This window comes from Mustela nigripes, chromosome 2, assembly GCF_022355385.1.
Source record: "Mustela nigripes isolate SB6536 chromosome 2, MUSNIG.SB6536, whole genome shotgun sequence".
Taxonomy (NCBI): Eukaryota; Metazoa; Chordata; class Mammalia; order Carnivora; family Mustelidae; genus Mustela; species Mustela nigripes.
The window spans coordinates 57,022,544-57,036,319 of record NC_081558.1 but is presented as its reverse complement, the minus strand read 5'-3'; the positions used below and the strand labels follow the sequence as shown (position 1 = coordinate 57,036,319).

The 13,776-nt window shown below is 50.1% G+C and overlaps 1 protein-coding gene across 1 annotated transcript in view; it reads right to left on the bottom strand.

Moving 5' to 3' along the window:
• EFCC1 (EF-hand and coiled-coil domain containing 1) overlaps positions 1-13,776 on the bottom strand; it is a gene marked incomplete at its 5' end in the record, with an annotated part of 40,572 nt that overhangs the window by 5,031 nt on the left and 21,765 nt on the right. Inside the window, 4 exons of the mRNA XM_059388299.1 lie at positions 902-1,042; positions 2,900-3,065; positions 4,257-4,398; positions 6,463-6,626. Coding sequence (XP_059244282.1) covers positions 902-1,042; positions 2,900-3,065; positions 4,257-4,398; positions 6,463-6,626 — 613 coding nt within the window. The remainder of the gene's footprint in view (positions 1-901; positions 1,043-2,899; positions 3,066-4,256; positions 4,399-6,462; positions 6,627-13,776) is intronic.

Sequence of the window (13,776 nt, the reverse complement as noted above, 5' to 3'; positions counted from 1 at the left end):
CCAGCTTAGTGATTTCTCAAAAAGTTATTTAATGATTTGCTGTCGCTATTTAGGAATACAATTGATTTCTGTGTCCTGACATTTTAGTATTTACCTGGCCAAGAAATGACAATAATTTACCTCTGGATTCTCTTGGGTATTCTGTGTAGATAAGTATGATATATGATCACTGGTAGCTTTGTCTTCCTGCCTAAACCTTACACCTTTTCTTTCTTTTTCTTGTCTTACTGCATTGGCTAGATCCTCTAGCTGGCATACAAACAGCGATGACAGGCATCACTGTCTTGACTCTGACTTTGGAAGCACTCCTTACAACATTTCACCAATAAGTGTGAAGCCTGTGAGAGATAGTTAGTGGAGATTCTTTATCTGGTAAAGGAAGTCCTTACTGTTCTTAATTCGTTGATAAAAGGAGACTGTTCTTGACTTTTCTACATCTATTGAGATGAGCATATGGTTTTTGTCCTTTAATCTACAATGTGTATATGTCATTAATAGATTTGTTGATCTTGAATGATCTTTAAATCACTGATCTTTAAATCATTTTAAATCCAATGTGGTCATGTTGCATTTCTTTAAACACTGCTGGATTTGGTTTGCAAATATCTTATTTAATATTTTGCATCCACATTTCCATGTGACATTAGCTTATAATTTTCCTTTCTTATATTTCTCCTTCTCTGGTTTTGAAATCAAAGTTGGATCAGCTTTAGAAAGTGAATAACACCACCTTGGCTGGGACAGAGTAGCCTTCCCTTCTTTTTACTATAACGTCCCAGGTGTCAAGTGAAATTGACACCTGCCTAACGTGAGGAAACTCTGGGCCAAGTGCCTGGCAGAGGCTGGTGCTCCCTGAGAGCTCCTCCCATTGCCCCGGGTGTGCCAGCGCCCATGAGCCTACCAGGTCCCGGAGCCTTTTCAGGAGCTGTAGCACATCCATGAGCTTCTCCTCCAGCAGGGACAGCCGAACCCGCTCTGTCTCCACCATTTGTAGCTCCAGCCTCAGGTGCTCAATCTCTTCTACCTTCTGCTGCAGCTCTGCCTGTTGGGGCCAGCAGGGACTCAGCACCCACCCTGCTGCCCTCTGCCCAGCACTCACTGTGCCATCTCCAGGCAGGGCCCATGACTTGCCTTGACCTTTTCACAGAGGTCATCTCTTCTGATCTTCCCTCTCTCCCTGTACCTGCCAGGGGACTGAGCAGATAAAATCACCCATCTTCCCAGTGGGGGCACCAAGGCCCAGAGAGGCTACGTGTCTGGCCCAAGATCACACAGTGAGTGGTGTTAATGTAAGAGTATGTATATTTCGTTTTCTAGATGAGGACTCCATTTTCCGTTCTTCTTCTGTATTCATCTGCTTTCTTTTATTTTAATACTTTTTTTCCTCCTTCTTATTTTTATTTATTATTATTATTATTATTTTGGTTGCAAGCAACAGAAAACTATCTGGCTAGTGAAACAGAAAGAGAATTCACTGGCAGGCTCTGGGTCATTCCCAGAACAGACCAGCAGCTGGAGAAGCTCAGGGCTAGGACTGCAATGGGGTTGAGATGGTAGGACAGCCTCAAGCCTCTTCTCCAGAGTTCAGAGCTGAGAAGGACACTCTCCAGCCACTCTTCTACTTCCCTCAAGAGAGAGAGAGCCCCAGAAGGGGCCTGGATTGGGCCAGCTTGAGCCCTGAGACCATGGGTCCTACCAGGATACCCACCAGGGGGCAGTCACAGAGCATCGTGTGGCTACTAGCCTTTTAAAGCAGGATGCCAGATGAGAGGCAGCCCCTATTCTTGGCACCAATGGAGGGAAAGAGAAGCAGCTGAAGGTGTGGCATCCTCAGACACTCTGGGTCCACTCTGGGCTTTGGGTAGGACAGAGAAGGCATGGTGCTGGTGCCCACCACAGATGGGACTGGAAGGTGGGCTTGGGGACACCACTCACATGCCTCAGTAACTCTCCTAACCCCCACTTCCTTGGAATTTACTTAGAAAAGGGGTGGTGGCCATGCCTTTTGGAACCACATCAGACCACAACTATGTCACAAACAGTATGGATTTCGAATTTCAGATATATAAATATAAAACTACCTTAGGTCAACACAACAGTTTGCAAAAGTGCAGTGGGCTAGGGCTTTGTGAAATGGTAACTCTCAATAACACTCTGAACTTGATTACTGGAGAATGGAGTAGAGAGATGGAAAAAAATGCAAAGTGTTCCTATTGGAACGGAGACACCCTGCTATTAGTGTTGCCTGCCAGCTCCCTCCCATAACCCTCAGTAACTTTCCTGGGGAGAAAAAAGTCCCTCCTCCCTGTCATCTGACTTTGATGGAGCTGCTAATCCCTGAACGTTGCCTGCCTACCACAGGGACTGGGCCAGGGACGGGCACATGACCAAGACTGGGTCAACTGGAGTTCTTCCCTGAGATTTTATATATCAGGCTCTTAATTCCCGTGGGTGGGTCAATGGGAGCCTGGAGCTGTCTGTGGTCCTGCCTTTCCTTTCACCACCACATGGAGGAAGCCCTTCTGAAGTAGGGGGAAACGAGGCCAGCACCTGGGAAACACCGAGCAGACAGATAGATGGAGACAATCTCGTCTAAGTCACTGGACCCCATTGTTCCTGAAGCTCATCTCCTCTGCTGTTCTTCTGAAGCTGTTCTTGCCAGCTCCATATCCTATTAAATACCAGTTTTGCACTGAAGCTAATTCGAGTTAATTCTGTTGTCTTGCAACCAGAATATTCTTCGTTAAATCTAAGTCAAAGCAAGTTGCATGTCCTCTCTGAGTCTTGGTCTGCTCATCTGTGAACAGGGCCCAGTATTTGGCTGACATCCCTTGGGGTTCTTCCAGCTATGAGAGATTCTAGCTTTGGTCCAGACCTCGACCTCTGGGGCTCAGCTGACCTCCTCCCCAAGTGTCCCCAGGGCCTTGCCACGGCAGCTCTGGGTCCCCAGATGCTCCACCAGCATGGTGATGTGGGTCTCCAGCTGTCCCAGGGTGCAGGCATCGTCACCACTGCCAATGTGGCTGAAGTAAGTTTTGAGCTTCTTGGCTGTCTGGTCATCACACCTGCGGCAAAGGAGAGCACCAGCACTGCGGGGTGGCTCTGCAGAGTCTGGTCCAGCCTCAGAATGTGGGTGTTGCTGCCAAGCCTGTCTCTTGAAAGCTAAGCCAGGTCATGGTACCCTCTGCCCAGTACCCTCTTGTGGCTCCCCTTTTTACTCCAAGGAAAAGCCAAAGGCCTCTCCCAATCTGCTCCTGCAATCTCTCTGACCTCCATCCCATTCATCTTCACTCATCATGCTCCAGCCTCAGTAGCCCCCTCACTGCCCTTAGAGCATGCCTCAGGGCCTTTGCACATGCTGTTCCCTCTTTGTGGAATGCCCTTTCCTTGTGTCCTTCAGGTTTTTGCTCACATGGCACCTTCTTAGAGTGGCCTTCCCAGCATCTTCCTGCACCACCCTCTGCCCCTCCCCCATGCTTCACCTTTTCTCCTCACACTTGTCACCACTCACTAGAATAGGGGCTCCGCTAATGGGGTGGTGCTATTTTGCTTATTGCTGTTCTCTCGGTTCCTCCATATTTTCCCAGCACATAGTAGGTGCTTCATAAAAGCTTGCTGTTGACTTGGGGTCAGGAATAACAATCACCCAGGAACACTGACAGCACTTTACAATATAATTAAAGTCTGTGCTGGCTCTTGGGAGTGAACCAATGGGGATCAGGCACCTTTTAGGCATTTTATAGCTGCAATAGCAAGTCCAAAAAAAACCTCTGCCAGACAAGTGTTGCTGGCCCATCTTAGAGATGAGAAGGCTGAGGCTCAGAGAAGTCTGCGAGTTGTCTGCAGTGCCCCAGGCATCTGGGTCTTTCTTCCCTCCAGGGTGGGTGTGAGGATTCAATAAGCCAGGGGGTCAGCTGTAGGAGGCATTGTAAGCGCTGTTTCTCACAGGAGCAATGGGGAAGGAAGGGTCTGATATGTCCTGGAGTAGCACTAGAACTTGGGGCCACATCTTGGGATAGCAGCCAGGGGAGTGTGAGGGAATCAGTGGAACGGCATCTCCGTGCCTTGGTCAGTCACCTCATTTCATCCCTGCATATGCTGGGATATACATCTCACTTTCCTCCTATGGACCAGGGGCCAGAGTGTCAGGGGAGCTGGGGATGATCCAGTGGGGACTTGAATCCGGTCCTCAAGGTCAAGCTCTGGGAAGGGGCTCTGGGCCTCCAGCGCCGATTGCCCCGCCCCAGCACACATACCCACTCCTGCAGCTGGAGAGGTACTCCAGCAGCGTCTTGACCTCTGCCAGTGAGCTTCGCTCTTTCTGCCACTTCTCCTCACCCTCCTCTTCTTCGTCGGAGGCGGCCTGGCCTTCCACTGAGCGGAACAGCTGCCCGTCCACTGCCGGAGAAGCAGGGGCTCAGGCACCAGGAACAAAGGGTGGGAAACCGGGCAGCCCTCCCCAGGGGCAGGTGTGGGTGGGCTGCACAGAGGGAACAGGCTCTGGCACTATCCACCCCTTTTCCAGAGAGCCACACTCCCACCCTCTCCATGTCCCCACCAGTGAGGCCACCGAGGCTGGTGGGGCCCATCCCCAGGGCCTGGCCCAGGCCCCGAACTGGCCAGCTGGAGCCCCTCCCTGGGGCTTTACACAGGGTCCCAGGGAGCAAGAAGCTGTTTCTCTTCTCTGCTTTCTAAGATGACACAACCAGCCAGGGCCTGTCTGCGCTCTCAGAGGTGCATATTATTTCCATGTTAAGGTGTGACCGTCCCAGCCAGGGAGGCCAAGGGGCTGGGATCAGGGTTCTGTATAGCACAGGCACCAGGGTGAGCCAATTTTCAGCTCTCAGGGAGAGAGAAGGGGTTTCCTTTGCACCTCTACCATTTGGGGGATGTACAGGAAAGATTGTCATACATGTGACCCTGTGTGACACCCAGACCAGTGTGGCTGGTTGGGGCCAACATTGACCATCCCCTGTGTCTGGTTGGGGTACTTCAGTTGGGTTGTGCATCGGAAACCCCGGGGTTAGGCCACCCAGTATCAGGCTCTGTGTCTGGGGGAGGGGGAGGGGAAGCCCTCCCTCGGCTCCTCACTCCACCCTAGCCCAGGAGACGCACGAGTCCAGCCTCGTGTGAACCATGATTAGTTCTGCCAAGGCAGGGGACCCAGCGTGAGCTAAGGAGAGCCAGGCCAGAATCAGAGTCAAACCTCCAGGGAAGAGAAATGCCGTCATTCTTCTGGCCTGGGAGGTGGAGGGTGTGGGTCTGGAGCTCGTGGGGGGCTGTCTGGTCAGTCTGAGCGGAGCGCCTTCTGCACAATGGGTGCGCCAGGGAGAAAGCAGGCAAGGCAGCAAGAGGTGACATTCCGTGACACCCTGGCTGTGCCTGAAGCTGACTTGGACTTTTTAATTAATCTGAGCCAGTCTGACAGTGACAATAGCCTGATCCTTGTGGACAGATAGTGCCCTGAGCAGCAAAGCTGTGTCCTCCTCCCCCTGCAGGGGGAGAGGAGAATCCTAAGCAGCAGAGCTGAGGTGGGCCTGGGCCTCTGTGTTTTTAAGAGGCTCTAGGGTGATCCTGGCCACCTGACAGGTCTGGGAACCATGGACTCAGGTCTCCTGACTTGGGACACCCATCTCTCCAGCCTGACTACCCCGACGGGGTGGGCTCAGGGCGATTCTGTTTTGTTTCAGTAGTAACTGTGCCAGACCGAACAGAATCAGGGTTGAAGGGACTGGTCCCTGACTTTTTGGTTGTGTGAGCTGCATTCCCAATATTGGCAATTCATTTTCCATCCTGGCAATTTCCTGACACCATGTGTGTACCGATGTTGTGTACGTGCATATGTGTTTGTGTGTATGTGTGTGTGGCGTCATTGTTGTCACAGTCATTAACACTGTCCAGGTGCCCCAGGCAAGGGTAGGCGAGGAGCTCTGAAGAGGAATGGGAAGGACACCGCCCAGTAGCACCTCCATAGCTGCCCATAACTGAGCCTGGAATGTACCGGGCATGTTCTCAGCCAGCATGGTTCCTCTTTCCACATGATGGTTCCACACCCACCAGGCTCAGGTTCTTGAGACAACAGGCTTCTTTGTGGTCTTCTTAAGGGGGGGAACCATCCAGCCCCTGCTTACACACTTCTGATGACGGGTGCTTACTCCATCTCAGTTCCCTTGGCACCCAACCCATCCCTGCGTGGGACTAAAAGGAGACAGTTTTTTCGCACACTGAGTTGGAGCCTGTCCGTGGGAACCACCCTCTCCCACTGGATGTCTGTCTATGCTATGTAGCCTGAGGAGGAAGCCCTTGTGGACTTGGGAAGCCCAGCCTCAGCACTCAGGGAGAGAAGGGTTCTGTCTGGAGGCCAGATGGCAGCCTCAGTGCTGACAGGGCCGTGGGACTGGGCCTGGGCACAGCAGACCAGTTGTGAGCCTGGCAGCAAGTCTGAGTGGGGCAGGGACAAACCTTCGTCCAGGGGTCGGCTCCCAGAACCAGAACCGCTGTCTGATTGCCAGGCTCCCTCTGGAGGGCTGTCTGGGCTTCTGGTCCCATTGTCCGGAGGGTCACCTCTCTTGACTTCTGGCTCTGGGCTGGCTTGTGATGAGATGGGGAGTTGGGTGCCCTCTGACCTGTGGGCAGGGGAGAAGACACAGGTGTTGAGAGAGAGGAGGGGACTCGGCCAGCTTCCCGCAGGAGAGTGTGGGATGTGGACCCACTCTCTTCCACTGCTTAGACTGCACGGGTAAGCTGTGTATGATGGGCCTGAAGAAGACACTAGGTATTCTCTGCGGTTGACCCTACTGGCTCCCTAACACATTAGGCCTGGCATGTTAGAGTCTCAGCCTTCCATGACACACACTCACTCTCTCAGCACCTTTTGCACTAAAGGCAAAGTCTGAGGAGCCTCTGGAATGGATCTGTGTCTCCTCTAGTAAGAAGATCAGCAAAGGAAATCCCTTCCTTCCTGCCTTTGGACATTGTCACGTGGATATGATGTTTGAGGCTATGGCAGCCATCTTGAGACCATGAGGAAATGGCTGAGAGAATTATAGAGTAGTTAAACGAGAGTCCTGTCATCTTTCAGCTGCTGAATTAACTAGTCCTGGAGTTACCTACCTCTGGACTTCTTATTATGGGTGAGATCTTTTAAAAAGTCTTAATTGTTTCAGTTACTTTTAACTGCATTAAAATTTAAAGTATCTCTCCTCTTTGGAGAACCTGCTCATCAATCTGTTTTCTTGGTAGTGTAAAGTCCTCACTTTTTGAATATTCACTTTCCATGTCACTGCAGTTACAAAGTCAAGGAAAAAATGAAAATGAATCTATCATAACATGAAAATATTCACTAATGAATTAGCTGCTTGTTAAACTAGTTCTTCCCTCCTCCCTCATTGTGCACCAACATCTCTCTCATCTCTTCAGAATCTCTCATTCCTTATTTCTCTCAGACTATCAGGCGTAACAACCCCAGTACAAAGGGTGTGTAAAATGAAACTGCAAAACTTGGAAAAGTCAGGCAGAGGAAGCCACTGAGAACCGAGTGTGGAGAGTGGGACAGATGAGGACATACCTTGGAGTGTTCCAAGAAATAAAGTGTGGCTGCAGAGAAACAGAGTTTCCCTAGGGAGACAAAGGGTGTGCTACACTAGTCTAGTAATTGCTATTTAACTGAGTCTGTCATTACCCTGCTGATTCAATCTGTAGAATCATGCCCATAATCACATAAATGTGCTGTAGTGTCTCTACTATAATACAAAAACCAAACCCCAACCAAACAAAATAACCCTCCCCACTATACGGCTTCCCCCAGCTACCACCCCTTTCTCTGTCTCCTATAGAGCAGAGCTTCTTGAAAAAGCTGCCTCTGCTACACATTGCTGTTCCAACCTCAGCTTGTCACCCGTCCCTGCTGTGCTACTAGACCCAACGGCGGCGTCTCACTGCTTTTCTCCTTTGGCTGGTGAAGTGAACACTATACTTCATGGTGTACATTTCACAGTGTACATTTCAGAGTGCACACATCATAGTGTACATTTCACAGTGCACACTTCGTAGAGCATATTTCATGAATACTACTACACAGAGAGCAGTGAGTTCTAAATGACTCTCTCACCTGGTCACTTTCTTCCGGTGGCTTCCAGGAGTGCCTCCCTCCCTGGCACTCCTCCTTGTCTACTTTGCTAGTTCCTCCTCTTCATCCCTATGCCCCTGTGCTGGCTGCTGTGCCCTCAGACTCCACCTGAGAACTTCTTTCTATCCATTCACTCTATAAGGTGTCTCAGCCAGTGCTGTGACCTTAAGCGCTGATGACTTCCAAACGTACCTCTGGCCTGGCTTCTGGGATCCAGTGTTCTGACAACCTCACCCAGCTTAACTGCTGCCTTGGGGTCTCCACCTGGATGTCCCACAGGCATTGCAGATGCCGTGTCTTCGTCTGTTCCTTAGTGAAAAGCGCCACCACCCACCTGGCCACCCAAAGTGGAGGTCATACGTGAGAACGGACAGTCTGACCCATCACTCAGTGCCCAGCCCACGGGTGCTGCAGGGAGGCTGCTCAGCAAAGGGCCGTGGTGTCATGCTATTTTGTGGCCGCTCCCTTGCCTGGGTTTGTGCAGATGTGGACAGAAGTGAGAAGGAGGAAGGGGGAAGAAGGAGTGCCACCCCTGCCCTCGGGGGACCTCTGGGTGGCAGGGAGCCCAGAGTCTTCACTCTTCAAGGCCATGCCCACTGGACTCAGGGCCAGACCCTCACATAGGCAAGCAGGGCGCTGGGTCCACAGAGCAGGGAGGGTGTCCTAGAGGACTTGGGGACTTGTGGTTGAGTAGAATAAAAGAGGTTTGAGTGGAGGAATAAAGGCAGCAGGTGTGTTTGGAGACAGATGGGGGCCGGCTGGGCTAGAGACGAGGACTCACAGCAGTTCAGAAGGGGCGGGACAGACCCTGATTGGGTACCCCAACTTTGGGCTGGGCTTCTGTGTGCTATTTTGGGTCCTGCTCTTCCCCTGGACTTACGAGACTGGTAGCTCTCAAAGGAAGAGAAGGTTAAGTCAAAGAGGGTGGGGAGCCAGCAGGGATCTGGACTTGGGTCTTTCTTCCAAAGCCTGATCTTGTTCTGTTGCTGCATCCCTTGTGTCACCAGGCCTTGGAAAGTCTCACATATTATAAATGGTGGAAGTCAGTGGAGCTTTGCAGGTATTAGGTTGAACCCTATGGAATTGCTGGCTTTTGCTGCTTTTTGACCTGCAAAAGGGGAATTTAAAATGGTTCAATCTGATCCGATAGGACATGTTTGTATAATGTTTCTTGATTCAGGAGTGATTATCCTGGTTTGTGAAAGGCTTTGTTAGAATTTTCTGGCCTAAGGGCTGCCTGGTTTGCTTAGTCGGTGGAACATGTGACTTTTGATCTTGGAGTAGTGAGTTTGAGGTCCCTGTTGGATGTAGAGATTACTTAGGTATAAAAATCTTATAGAAAAAGAGAAAAGGATTTTCTGGGCCTAGAAATCTGACCGCTATCGGCAGTAAGACTGGACCACATGGCAGAGGTTTAAGTAGGGTTTCCCATAAGAATGGGTCCCTGAGGTTTGGGGGAGGAGATGGAACTGCCTGGGTACGAGGCAGAGGGTCACTACGGCCCTGCTGAATGATCTTGTAACCTGAAGGTCCAGCCTTCTTACAAATGTCAGCCCCAAGGTCACGGAGCTGATGCTGCATCACCTTACCTCTCTCCTCTCCCCCTACTCCTGGGCCATCAGCACTTGCTACCATGGCCGTTTTCTGGAAGACAGCTCCAATCCTGCTCCAAAGCCCTCTGTGGCTTCCCATGGCCAACTAGAGAAGCCCAGATCCTCTGATACTCCAGCCCCTCCATGGAGGAGTTTCTGAAGTTGCAAAGCAAAGATCCCAAGGAAGAAAGAACACATTTCACTCAGGAGGGCCCTGTGGGTGCAGAGAAGTCCCCCTGCTCTCTTCCCACCCCCAGTGCTGCCCCTCCAATCCCCACTGCGGTGCCAAAGGGAGTGGAGGTCAGCTCTGGCCCTATCTCTCTTCCTTCAAAATGCTCTCTGCAGCCAATAGGAAGAACTCCAGTGTCCTAACACACCACCGAGGGTCCTCCGAGATCTTACCCACCCCTCCAGCCTGATCGCTGGTGATGACCACTGGGCACAGCACAGCCAGGTGCACCTAACCTCCTGTGTGTCACCCTCGGGGCCTTTGCACATGACAAGCACAGCTAACACCTATATGGCCTTACTGTGTGCCGGACACTGTACTGTTCTGAGTATTTTGTGCCAACTCATCTAGCCTCCCCAGCAACTCTAAGGAGGAATGATTCTTCTTGCTGCCATTTTACAGATGAGGAAACTGAGATGCAGAGAACAGAGTAATTGGCCCCAGATCACATAGATTCCTTTGTCTTCAGTGTGCACACCCAACTTAGGAATCTCTGTCTGGAAAATCCTACTGGCCCTTCATTCTCCTCTCTCTAATGCACATCCCACATCCTCCCCTGTCTCTCGAATGGACTCCCAGAGTTCACATGCTCTCAGGTGTCCTGTTAGGATCTGTGTCCCTCATCTGATTGGGATTTCCTCTGGGCGTACAGCACAGGGACAGAGGGGTCCAGTAAAAACTGATTGAATGAAACCACTGATAATAGTGGGGGTGAAGAAGAAGAAGGGCAGGTAAGGCCTGGACCAATCCAGAGCTTGGATGGGGATCCGAGGGGATGGGGAACACTTGGGTGGGGAACAATCTTAGATTGTTCCAGAAGGGACAGAGAGGAGAGCATTCAATTTGAAGCCACAAGATCCAGGTGGAGTCCCAGCTCCAATGAGCTTTACCAGTGGCTCAGGGGCTAACCTCCCTGCCCACGTCACTGAGGAGCAGGCCCTCAAAGTGGAAGGATGATGTCAAGTTTCCTAAACCACAGACATTTTTAAAAAATATTTTATTCATTTATTTGACAGAGAGAGTGAGATCACAAGTAGGCAGAGAGGCAGGCAGAGAGAGAGGGAAGCAGACTTCCTGCTGAGCAGAGAGCCCAATGCGGGACTCGATCCCAGGACCCTGAGATTGAGATCATGACCTGAACCAAAAGCAGAGGCTTAACCCACTGAGCAACCCAGGCACCCCAACCACTGACATTTTTGATCACCGACCCTCTTGCTTACTGTATGGATTTCCTTTAATAGGAAACATTATTACTAGTAGTGAAAAACCAATATATTGTCATGCATAGAAAGTAACCAGAAAAATACGTAAAACAACAAAAAAACAAAGTGAGTCCGTTGTAGCTAGGCCTTCTTTTCTGTTTGCTCCTGACCCTGAAGCTGTTCTTTCTCCCTTAAAATGGGGGTTAGTCCTGTGAGGACCTAGAGATTCGCCAGTTCCAAACCAGGACTGAGAAGGCGCAGCGCCCTTGCTCCATGCCTCCCCCGCCTGGGAACCCTTCCGCGCCTCTATGCCACTCTCCTTTGGGAGCCCTGGAGGAACTGGGGGAAGAGGGGACTCCTGTGACTGCAGAGGTGCCTGTCACTCAGCAGGCATTAGAGAAGGTTCTGGGGGAAAAGGTGGGCCCTGGAGGCTGCCCACTGTCCCCTCGCAGACTCGCTCCCAGACGGTCCTGAGTCCTCGTGTGCGGTCGGGTGTTGTCTCCAGCTGGTCACATCTGTGCACTGCCTGGAGCCTGGGGTGAACCTCTAATGTCTCCCTCCTGTCAGAGGCTGACGGCCACAGCTGGCCACCAGCCCAGTGGCTTGCACAATCTGACAAAGGCCAGATGTAGCCCTTCCTCCTTTCCTCCAGTCCTGCAACTCCTGGCCCTTGGCTTCTGGGTCTCCAGTGGACAGACTCCCCCCTTCTTGGGATCTAGCATGGCGGAAAGGGGTTGGGGGAGCCGCCAAATCTGGGTTTTGCCCCACAGGACTGTGACCCCCTCCCCAGCCTTCATTCCATTCTCCCATTCACTCATCAGGAAACACAGAGGGGCCCTGAGTCCCGTGAAGAAAAACAAGATGGCCGGCTGAGGAGGAATGCCTGTGTCCGCCGGCCTTCGTTATGCCGCGTCCCAGTGAGTCTGCATGTCTTCCTAGCCATCTGCCTGCCCATCTGCTGACCTATCTGTCCATCCATCCGCCCATCCATATATCTATCCATCCAAACACATTTTCTTAGCCCGTATTCACAATGGAATTTTATATTTCCATTTGTTTTCCAACCGCGGGAAGCTCCTGCCTTCACCAGCATTTGAGGCCATTTGAGATGATGCCCAGATAAACAGCAGTGTGTGTGTGTTTTAAATAGCTAAGCATTTATTTTTAATATGTATTAAAAAACAATTAGCCTTATTTCACTTAGCATGGGTTCCATTTGAACCCATGAGACTGTTAATCTCAGGAAACTGAGAGTTGCTGGGTGGTTGGGGGTAGGGTTAGGGTGGCTGGGTGATGGACCTTGGGGAGGGTATGTGCTATGGTGAGTGCTGTGAACTGTATAAGACTGATGATTGCCCCTGTACCCCTGAGGCAAATAATAAATTATTTGTTAATAAAAAAAAAGAAAAAAACAATTAGCAAACACAGCAAACAATTTTAGTTTTACCTGTATGATAATGATATACCCTTCTTTTATTTTTATTTTTTACTTTTAAAAGATTTTACTTATTTGAGAGAGAGCATGAGCAGAGGGGGAGGGGCAGAGAGAGAGGGAGAAGCCGGCTCCCCACTGAGCAGGGTGCTGGACATGGGGCTCCATCCCAGGACCCTGAGATCATGACCTGAGCCAAACGGAGACACTTAACTGACTGAGCCACCCAGGTGCCCCAATATGCCCTTCTTTTAAATAAGTTTATTTAAGTAAAAAGAGTGATATGATTTAAGGAAAAATGTTAATCAAATAATAGTACAGGTGCGATGCAGGATTCTATCCCAGGACCCTGGAATCATGAACTGAGCCAAAGGCAGACGCTTAACGACTGAGCCACCCAGGTGTCTCTAGGCACCCTATTTTTATAGTGGATATTTTAGAATATCCCGGTGTGATCCCAAAATGATCTGGATAAATAATATACCTAATCTTCCCAAATATTTTAAAACAATTAATGTGAGGCTCTAACAGTGATCTAAAGTAAAAAGGGACTTTAGGATATATATTTCAATATGTAAATATTATGACATGATATTTTTAGATGTTTAAACCTATTTAACAGGGCTAAGATTTTTTTTTAATTGAAGTGTTATTGACATGCAACATTATCTTAGTTTCTGGTGTCCAATATGGTGATTATACATTGCGCTTGGCTTAGCCGCGGCGTGGCTACCACCTGTCACCATACAGCCCTATGACAATACCACTGACTACCTTCCCTATGCTGTGTCATTCATCCCCTTGACTCACTCATTCCATAACTGGAAGCCTGTATCTCCCACTCCCTTTCACCCATTTGCCCATCCCCCAACTCCTTCCCCTCTGGCAACTATCAGCTTGCCCTCTATTATGGATCTGTTTCTGCTTTTTTTTTTTTTTTTTAAGATTTTTTTAAGAAAGATTTTATTTATTTATTTGTCAGAGAGAGAGCAGAAGCAGAGAGAGAAGCAGGCTCCCTGCTGACAAGGACTTGATCCTAGGACCCCGGAATCATGACTTGAGCTGAAGGCAGTGGCTTAACCAACTACGCCACCCAGGCACCCCTTTTTCTGTTGTTGTTAAAATGACTGTTTGAATTTGACACTAGGAAGGTAATATTCAATTGCATATTGTTGACATTCTTTTCCTATGTT